Source organism: Nicotiana tabacum, chromosome 9 (assembly GCF_000715075.1).
Source record: "Nicotiana tabacum cultivar K326 chromosome 9, ASM71507v2, whole genome shotgun sequence".
NCBI classification, from domain to species: domain Eukaryota; kingdom Viridiplantae; phylum Streptophyta; class Magnoliopsida; order Solanales; family Solanaceae; genus Nicotiana; species Nicotiana tabacum.
The window spans coordinates 54,500,126-54,510,986 of record NC_134088.1 but is presented as its reverse complement, the minus strand read 5'-3'; the positions used below and the strand labels follow the sequence as shown (position 1 = coordinate 54,510,986).

At 36.7% G+C, this 10,861-nt stretch overlaps 1 protein-coding gene across 1 annotated transcript; it reads right to left on the bottom strand.

The window, feature by feature from the left end:
• Positions 1–1,526: 1,526 nt before the first annotated feature.
• Positions 1,527–3,494, bottom strand: LOC107796239 (putative WRKY transcription factor 7). The gene is made up of 3 exons (XM_016618988.2): positions 2,547–3,494; positions 2,281–2,406; positions 1,527–2,166 (listed from the first exon to the last, which is right to left on the bottom strand). The coding sequence occupies exons 1-3, from the start codon at positions 3,353–3,355 to the stop codon at positions 2,001–2,003; spliced, it is 1,101 nt and encodes a 366-aa protein (XP_016474474.1). The 5' UTR covers positions 3,356–3,494; the 3' UTR covers positions 1,527–2,000.
• Between the last annotated feature and the right edge of the window lie 7,367 nt (positions 3,495–10,861).

Here is a 10,861-nt window from a genome sequence, read left to right as displayed (position 1 = left end):
ACTGATGAGTAATTATCTCTCCGGTTTATAATAAGTGATTTTTTGATCTTTTTTTTATTAAAAAAAAGTGATTTTTTCAGATTTCAAGAATAACAACATCAACAACAACCCAGTATAATCCCACTAGTGGGGTGTGGGGAGGGTAGTGTGTACGCAAACCTTACCTCTACCCTGGGGTAAAGAGGCTGTTTCCGATAGACCCTCGACTCCTTCCCTCCAAGAACTCCCCGCCTTACTCTTGGGGTGACTCGAACTCACAACCTCTTGGTTGGAAGTGGAAGGTGTTTACCACTAAAGCAACCCACTCTTGTCAGATTTCAAGAATGAATTAATTATTTTTTTCGTACATTGTATTTAGAGTAAATAGTGTTGGAGTATTTATGTGAAGAGATAGTAAAGACTAATATGGTCAATTTCATTGCTAATTAATGTTAAAAGATAAATTTCTTGATCTGTGTGAAAATGCCAAAAAATCACTTATTGTGAACCGAATGGAGTATTTTACAACAAATAACGGTTAAAGTTTAGTTTGTCAGAAGGTATATAACGTTTTTCTTTAATTATTTGGTATCCGAAGTTTACTAATTTGATTCATCCGAATTTATAAAAAGTAAATCCATTAAAAGGACAATATTTTCGATCGAAAAGTTCTTCATTGCCAAGATTAATTAAAACATGAAACTTTTGATTAAAGATAAAAGAATTCCAACTATCTCACCCCATAAATACCACTTTCAATACGTTCTAATGTACATAATAATTTGATGTAATTCCACCCATTGAGTAACAATTACGATGGGAAGCAAAACACCTTTATTAATATTTGAGTCGCAGCTGGAATGAGTGGACTTCCTCGCATAACCACCCGACGCGTATGTAATATTTGTCCACAACCATATAAAAATACGATAAATGATGTCTTTTCTATAGTAATTAAAATACTTCGACAATGACAAATTACTTCTTAAGTGATAATGTTGCTATATCAAAAGAATAGTACATGTAGCAATTTGATTAATGCATTAATATCAATTTCCCATTAATTAATCATTGCATAGGGAAGCAAAACTCTTTTTAAAAAATTTACTCTCTCCGTTTCAATTTATGTGAACCCATTTGACTGGACACATAATTTAAGTAAAAAGAGAGAAGACTTTTGAACTTGTGGTGTAAAATGAAACACATATATTTTGTGTGGCTATAAATCATTGCATAAAGGTAAATTGTTTCCAAATAAGGAAAGAGGTAATTCTTTTTGGCACAGACTAAAAAGGAAATAGATTCACATAAATTGAAACGAGGGAGTATTTGATTCTTTCGGAGCTTAAACGAGCTAGTGTACTTCCTAAACCACCCACCGCATATAAGTGAACTAAACATTACTCAATACTTTTAGCGTTCATCATATTTGATCCTTACCAAATTCATTGAAGTTACTGTCTAAAAAAGTTCTTTAGTGAAACAAAATCTACTGAAGTTTATTACTATTATTGATTGAATAGTTGGTGACATTTGAAATACAGCAATTGAGAAGAGGAAAGGAGTAAGTACTGTATTATTCCAATTGAAAGAGATGAAAAAAAAGAAAGAATAATCTTTTTAACATGATATGGAAGGGTGTATTAGGAGGGGTTGACAAAATAAAAGAAATTCCCCCACCCCATAAACCAAAAAAATAAAAAGGAAAAATGTAAAACCCCACTACGTGCATGATTAATGTCCACCAAATCCACAACTTTGAGATATTTGCCTTCTACTTTTCAACGCAAAATCAAAAGTTTTCAACTGCCAATAAACTTGTAGAACAATAATAAAGAAATGGACCCCTCCCCTCAAATGCCAATATCTCCATCTTGTTCTTTTCACTAGAAGTTGACTAAATGAAGCGCTTTTGCATTGATTGTTCTCTGCAGATTTAGATTGTTCACGTCTCTTGGTGGGGCAAAAAGAAAAAAAGAAGTGAGCTGCTAGATTAGTTGAATATCGATGATGAATTAAGATCAAGAAGATTCAAGTACTATAGCAGCTGGTGGTGTCTCTGTAATGGAAAATGGATGATCATGTTCTCCTTCATATGTTACAATCAATACGTTTGGATCATCCAATGCCCTCTCCACATGTTTTCTTGCTGGACATCCTCTTATACTGCTACACTTGTAATATCCCCTGAAATATTTTACCCCAATATTTATTATTCAACCAATATTTATTATTCATATCATGGATTTGAAGTACATTTATTGATTGATTAGTTGATCGATAAGTTTAATAAGTAATTACCTGGGATGAGGAGAACCCTTGATAGGTTTTTGACCATATTTTCTCCAAGAAAAATCATCTGGTGGAATATCAGCCATTTTCATGCTAATTGCAGGGATTCTCACCACTCTTTTGACCTTTGATTTCCTGATAGAAAAAAGAATTTGTCAATAAAACACAAGTCCAATCAAATTCTAATATTTCAAGAATACAAGTGAAAGGGAATATTTTCGGCTATGGCAATTATTGGTCCTAATTAATAATATATCTAGGTCGTTGACTTCTACCTTTTCTTGGGGCAATGGCAACGACCGGAGGACCCACCGGCGCTGCTGCACTTCACGGCCAAATCATCCATGGAACTGCACTTCCGCTTAAACGACGACGTCGAGAGCGGCGGCCGACCGGCGGATGAAACCTGAGAAAGATTCGTTATTTGAAAACCGGACGACGTCATCGAGGACGGCTGCAAACTCTCGGTGTCACCGGTCAACGATGAAATGAAAGAATTCGCCGGCGATGGGGTAGCAAAGTTGATTGTGGTCGTTGATTCTTTCCTCTCCGACGTTGACCCATTTTTCACCAGCTGGTGCTGGTGGTTGTTAAGGGGTAACGGAGGCAAACGCTGAATTGGTGTGGGACAATAGATTTTCGAACCGGCTTGTGGATTTTCGGTTTTTAACTTTTCTTCAACCAGCCGGTTCTGACTGGGCGCCGGTAGACAGAGCAGCTCCGGTTCTTTATCGACTTTCCGTAGAACCGGAGCACTTATAGTGGTGATTGGACCCCTGCGGAACCGGGCATGGCCGGTTCTTGTTCTGCCAAGTAAAGAAATGAACTTTTTGAATCTGTTGACGGCTGTATCAGCTACTGCTAGGTAATCTGGTGAAAAATCTATAGTGGAGTTACTTTTTATAGACGGATCTTGAAAGCTCTGTTTTTGCTTTTGTGAAAGGTTTTGAGATTGAGAGAGCAATCTGATTAATTTCTCAACGCTTTGTAAACCAGCGGCAGCTTCTTGCATGGCGTTTTCTTCGATTTTGGATGTGTAAGTATTGTTGTTTCTATAGCCAGTAGTCATTAAATCTACAGCCATATCTACAATACCATCAACCAGAGAGAAGAAAAGAAGGGGAAAAACCCAATTTAGTAGAGAGAGAGATGAGGTGAAAGGAGGAAAAGAACAAAGCAAAAGATGACTAATAAAGAAATAGAGAGAGAACAGAGGAAATTCAGGAAAGTGTATTATGCCTTCTTTTATTATCTTCTATTTTCAATGCAAATGACTGACTTGTCGTTTCTGACCTTATTGATAAAACCAATGAGAGATCGACACGTACATTTAGGAGAAAACGGAGAAGATGGCATTGACCAAAGGTCTTTAACTCGTTAACGGGTAAAGCGGTGAGAATGGAAGATAGACGACTTTTTGGTGATTGGGGGAGGTACAAAGTCAAATGCTAATAATGAAGCATTGGATGAACGATTAAAAGTTGGGTAAAACGGGTGAGGAAATAAATTGGTACTGGTGTGTGTGAATTAGGTTTAGGCATCATGCCGAATTATGTTGAATCGAGTGTGACTTCATTCAAGTTTGAATAGAGTCCAAACAACATAATTTTCAGGTAGCGTTTCAATTTTTTGCACAAGCTGTTTTCAACTAAACATCAACAATAAAGTTTCAGTTGAAAAAAGAATTGATGGTTGGTTGAAAAACAATTTTTACATAATAATAATAATAATAATAATTCCCAAAATTCTTATTCGATTAATAATAATAATAATTCCCAAAACTCTTATTCAATTTAGGTATCAAATTAAATTGACTCCGACTAGAATTTTATTATTCCTTTTTTTTTTATATGACGGTGGTTGAATGGATATTGAATTTAAGGGAAAAAAGAAAGAATTTCGGTGAATATCAAAAGTATTTTTAGAATAGGTGTTAAACAAGTTGCGATATTTTTATAGCTATAAGAACATATTATTAGGAGTAAAATTAAAAGTTTATAATTAAAGAGTTTTCAAATATAAAATAGTACCCTCTATTTTACTTTATATGGTAATGTTTAACTAGACATGTCATGAGATCTTTGTGACCATAAAAACATGTAAAAATAAAATATAAAATTTAAAGTTAAATAATTTTCAAATATAAAAATATATTATTTTTTCGAATAGATTTTAAGAAAATAATATTACATAAAATAAAACAAAGAAAGTGTTATTTTTATCACGATTCAAAATTTTACCAAGTCATGATGGTACCTAACCCAAATCGCTAGGTAAGCCAACTAATACATGCTACTACTCAAACCGAACATCGTCAACAAAATAAATAAGAATCCGAAAATTAACTCAACTAATCCCAGGAACTAGTGGTACAAGTCATGAACGACTAGGATTTAAATTACAACATTGGCAAGAAGAAATACATAATCTGTTTGGAAGTTACATAAATAGAAACACAAGTCATATACTACTATGAATAAGATGATAGTAGATGGCTGGAATGATGTAGTCTTCAATGCACGTCCTCAAACTCCGCAGCTGCTTAGCTTCAAACATCTGCACGCAAGGTGCAGAAGTGTAGTATGAGTACAAATAACCCTCCATGTCAAATTAAAACAGATTCCTTACTAATGAAGAGAGTACTGGAGGAAGTCTGGGAATCACCCTAGAGCATAGCCAATCAAGTGGAGGAGAGATGAAAACACTATTGTCTAGAGGAGTATTTCAGGTAGTTCATGTACTGAGGGAGAGCAATAAGTTAGCAGATCATTTAGCTAGCTTGACACTAGAACAACAGGCCTTGGTACAGGTACACTCGTTTGAGGAACTAGACACACAAGGGAGGATGATATTGAACAGTGACAAGCTACAGATATCCTACATTAGGGTAAGAACTACCAAGCCAAACTCCAACTGATGATGCTTTCAAATAAACATAAGTCGATGGGGAGCTTCTTGGTAATAAGGTTGTTGATGAGGATGTATTCTGGAGGTTATGGGAAGGTCTTAGGGGAAGGAGATATCACTGCACTTTCTTCTATTGTGAAGAGAGTAGGAAGATTTTTTTCCACTAACATAGTTTTTTGTTTTGCAGATACTATAGAGGGTGCTTGGTTGTATGAGTTGGCAAGCCTATTAGAGTGGTATTAGTATCTTTGATACTCATTCTCTGTAGGTGTAGCCATTATATAAACCAACCCATATACTCACTTAACAAGGCAGGGAGAAGGCTCCACATGAGCCAACCAAACTAGAGCCTTATAGAATTACAGGTTGGTGAAAATTGGAGGTACTACACTAGAAGATGCACATTCCATTGCATCTGTTGCTTCTTGGAGGTCATACAAGTTAATACTAGAAGGCCTCATGATAACACAAGGGTTGTGGACACGCACATTACTGTGCCGTTGCCAATGCTGGACAATCTAAACCATGGGATTTCCCAGCATATTGCGGGACAGTTGAGCATCATTTAGAGGAAATGCCAGTTACATTGTTCATCTATCACACAAGAGGATGATAGTTTTGGCAGGTATGTAATTAGAGAGGACAAATACAAGTGCAAAACTCTGAGGCAAAGTCACAACTACATCACCAATGCCTTGACTTGGAGAGTAACGATGGACTTAATTGCGTGTAATTTAGTTACAAAATTGGCCTTGTCAAACGTGGAGTATTGTTGTAGGTATCACCTGGACCTACCATATATTCAGGATTGCAAAGGTTTATGCCCAGAATCAGACGTGCAGAATTACAAGGTATGCTATACAAGCTTGGAAAGCAATGGTTATACATATTCAATTCCAGGCGTGACTCCTCAAGGAATATGCTCCACAGTTCTTTTTGTACTAACAAAGTTGAGTGTTACACTCAACTTTGATAATAGGATTGATGTACTTTCATATTTCACTCATTTAAATTTTGTGAGACCTCCAGACACTTTGTATTTTGTTAATTTTTATTTTGATTATTACTAATAAAAACATCACTAAGCAATAATAATCAAAAACACCACTAAGCACACATCTTAGTGGTATATTTTCTTAAAAAAAGAGTACAAACGACCCCATATACTCAATAAGTATTTTTACTAAACTCAGTGAAGTAGTGACGAAGTTTTAAGTCAAAAGATAGTCACTTAACATAGTTTGTGCAGTTCATAAGCAAGAGAAATAACAAGGGAAAAATACAAGTAATAATGAAACGATAAAATGAAAGAAATAATGAGCATATTTCACAAACATAGACGCCAAACCTTTCTCAGTATGTAAAGTCCGTAAAGAAGAAACAATATCCGTGAAACAATATAAGCCTCATCTGCAAATACGCATAATAAAAGGGGCATGTTCAAGATATCAAATCAAATGGCACGGCAACACCCTTCATGCATTTTATCTTATCATCACCAAGCACATGTATATATGTCAAATCAAATAATGCGATAACATCTTTCGTGTATTTATCTTATCCTCACTAAGAATGGAAACACCCTTCATGCAATACCATTCTTCCCTTCGTGCAATACCACTCTTTCTCACCAAGCATATGTATAATGTCACGACCCAAAACCACCAACCGGTCGTGATGACGCATAACTCAACTTGATATACAAGCCAAACATAACAAAAGCGAAACATAAACATAATTATCGAAATGTTACACCCCATGTTTTCTTACGACGTACATAAGAGTACGTCATAAGTCAATTGGTGTAAGCTCAGAAATGAGATCATCTTTGAAAGTACATAAAGTAAGTTAATCATGTTACCTTGGAATTTACAAATATTTAACATCATGAATAACAAGTACCAAGAGGGTTGGAAGGCTTAAAAGCTAAACGAATTGAAGAAAATAAGTTTTGCCAAAAGTCGACAAGTTGGGAATATTATAACATGTACTTTTGGGGTGAGACTAGGGTTCTTAACATGATAAGAAGGTTATGTTATGAGTTATTTTATTCGTATGATAGTCGTGTGTTATATTTTAAAGTCAAGCTAGTTGTGGAATAAAAGTTGGCAAAGGTCATCACAAGTCACATTCATAATGTGCTGAAAATTAGGTCAAATATAGATGAGATTTTCTCCCAATATACTTGGAATTATGGGATGATCCACCAACCAAAGTGAATTTCTATGAGTCTAATTTTTAACACACTAAACCGTTCATCGATACGACATCAAAGTAGAGAGATATTCGTGTTTTTCCGAGACTGGGTAAGCAACTCTCATTGGGACCCACTTAAGCGGTGGATAATTCTCCAACCTTTAAAGATAGGGTAAAGGCTCATTTGGTTTCATTTTTCAACTTAAACAGACCCTATACTGTCCGAAAACACTCTCAAAGCAGCCTCGATGATGCTAGAGTGAAAACCAAAGATAAGAACATGAATCAACCGCTAGAAATCCCATCGTGCTAGTGAGTTTCTTATTTTTCTTGTGGTTGCTGATTTTGGTGTGGTTACAGCTCGTGTTGGAGGTTGTTTTAAGTGTTATATGTTCTGGAAAATTCTATAAAATACTCTCCCGAGGGTTTCATATAAACCCTAAGTGATTTCAAGTATTTCAAAGCGATTCTAGTGCCAGAAATCTGAAGTGCTTGCTAGTTTCTCTTTTTTGTTCTTGTGGCTGCATTGGAAGGATACTTTGTGGTGAAGTAATCTAAAATTCGAGTTGTTCTATCTATTTGAAGGTAAGTAATATCTAACTCTATATGTATTTGAGTTTATCCAAGTTACAGATAAGTCGTTGAAGCTAGAACTTGTGAGATCGATCGAAAGGCTTGTTAGTAATGTTGTTGATTATTGGACTGTTTGGGAGGTGTTTGTAAGGCCCCGTAAAATCTTTTCCTAAAAGCCGGGGTTCTGTGATACCGGGACAGGCATATAGGTTAATAATAGTAGAAATTCTTCGCGGCGAGCTTGCGAGCCGCAGTTCGGACTTTTTGGATTGAACAGTGCCTGGGACCCGTTCTGCGGCCACAGAACCACTCTGCAGACCGCAGAATGGTCGCAGAGCGAGGCAGTTTTCTGCGGCATTTTTGATGTTAATTTCGCTACTAATTATGTGACCGCATAACCGTTTGGCGGGCCGCACTTTGGTCGCATAGTCATCCTTAGACTTTTATGGAGGGAAGTTCTACGGCGCATTATGCGACCGCAGAACAGGTCTGTGGGCCACATAATGGCCGCAGAGTGAAGCAGGCCAGCCCAGTTCCCAGAGCCACCTTTCGCGGTCATTTTGCGTACCGCATAATCATTATGCGGTCACATATGCAGTGGCAGAACCTGTTCCGGAGCTTCATTTTTGGGGTTTTTAAACCTGATCCTATTTCGTTAAAACATGTACCATAGCTCATTTTGAGCACATTTCTGATATTCTAGAGTGAGAGAGAGAGTTCTTAGAGTGAGGGAGCAACCTTCAACCTATTATCCATCAATTCTTTCTCAACCATTGAGGATTAACAAAGGAAGTCTTCACCCTAAAGGTAAGAATCTATGTTCTAGCTCTCAATTTGGAAATTTTACAAAAATGGGTTAAATAGAGAGACAAATATTGGGTGAGGGGATTGTTGTCTTGCATGCATGTATCCTTGAAGTATGTTGGAAGGTTATGAGATAAAAATGGTAGAGAATGGGTTAAGGAATGGTGGAATCTTCCACAAAAAGGGCCTTAAAACATTGATGCACACCTAGTATTTGAGAATATGCTCAAATGAGCTAAAACCATGACCATCTTCCTAATTTTGGTTCAACTTGTTATATTTCTAAAATAGATTAAAGTTGCTAAGAATTCCGGATCATTTTAGAGTTTGAGAAGCTCAATTGAGGTATGTTGGCTAAACCCTCTTCTTCTTAGAATCGAATCCCCCAATGTTCATGTAATTGGATTAGGTCCTTGATCATTATTGAATTGGCTATTCCTAATGTGGTTGTGTTGAAGGATGTATGTTCAATATTTATTCTAAATGGTTTATCATGTCTTCTTGCTATTTGAGGATGTGTTCAAAATGTGGAATATGTGTTAGAAATGTTAAGACTTCATGTCAAGATCGAAATAAAGGTTGTTATGCCAAATTGTATGAAAAGCCTCTATGTGCCTAAGATTTTCCAAATTGCTCATATGTGAATTTAATGTCTTGAATGGGAGACCCTATTATTGTTGATAATGATATTTGAATGTGAAAAAGGGAACTGGAACTATGAAATACGGCCAAGTGCCAAGAATGACTTTGTAATCGTGATCACTAGTGCCAATGAATCGAATGAATATGAAAGAAGTATGATGTTAGATGATTAACTGAAAAAGGTAACATCTTGGGTGAGACGACCTAGCCGATCGGGCCATGATCGGATGCCATGCCGCACACATGGTGGTAACTGTGCTAGAAATTATGATGAAATTGTGGTTATGGTTGATGTCTCAAATAAGACAACCTAGCTGATCGGGTCGTGATCGGACTTCGTGTAAGAACACGGTGGTATTGTGAATTATGGTACATCGGCACTAAAAATCACCCAATCTAATAACATGGAAATCGACTTGAGAACTTATGTGATCCTTATTTGATGTTTTAGTATTGTTTGAAGTTCTTATTGAACACATGACTCTTTCCCCCTTGTATTATTATCCATTCTATTGAGATGGTATTTAGTTTTACATACTAGTACTATTCGACAGTGCTAACGTCCCTTTTGCCGGGGGTGCTGCATCTTTAAATGGATACAGGTGGTTCCATAGCAGGCAGTGTTGATCAACAATAGTAGTACACTTTCCTCCTAGCAGACTTGGTGAGCCCCACTTCATTTCGGGTGTCACACCCTAAAACCGAGGAGCGCGACCGGCGCTCAACCGAGTGAACCCGACCGAGCAAGCCTATTAGATTTCCTTCTACCCAAACTCATTCATGAATGAAGAGAATATATATATCTTCATAAATCAAACAATAAAGTGATCATGTCTGCAATATCAATTTCTTACCATTAGTTACTTCATTTAAAGTCTCAATTTCACACACTTTTTCATAATCTGAAGTGGAAATAATAATTCAAACACAACACAACGAGTTTGACTCCCTCCAGTACCAACATACAACCCACACTATGTCTACGGAGCTTCTATAGATAAAGAAGAGTACAATGATAATGCCGACAACAAGGCCCCGACTATACCTCAAATAGAATACACAAAGTACAAAAGATACATGACCCCGGGATGAAGTGGGGCTCACCAAGTCAGCTGGGAAGAAGGTGTACTGCTATCACTGATCAATATCTCCTGCTGTGGAACCACTTGCATCCATTTAAAGATGCAGCTCCCCCGGCAAAAGGGACGTTAGTACTGTCAAATAACACTAGTATGTATAAATAAACACCCTCTCAATAGAACAAATAATATTACAAGGAGGAATAATCATAAAATCAATGAAGGTCTCAAACAATACCAAAGCATCAAGTTTCACGTAAATTCCCATATTTTCAGATTGGTGACTCTTAGAACCGATATATCATTATTCACAATACCATTATTCACAATACCAATACCACTGTACTCTTAGCACGGATTCCGATCACGACCCGATCGGCTAGGCTATC

Coding starts and splice junctions, on each gene's coding strand:
- LOC107796239 (XM_016618988.2), bottom strand. CDS start 3,355: ATGGCTGTAGATTTAATGACTACTGGCTATAGAAACAACAATACTTAC. Junction 2,407..2,546: donor TGCCATTGCCCCAAGAAAAG/GTAGAAGTCAAC, acceptor TTTTTCTATCAG/GAAATCAAAGGTCAAAAGAG. Junction 2,167..2,280: donor AAGGGTTCTCCTCATCCCAG/GTAATTACTTAT, acceptor AAAATATTTCAG/GGGATATTACAAGTGTAGCA.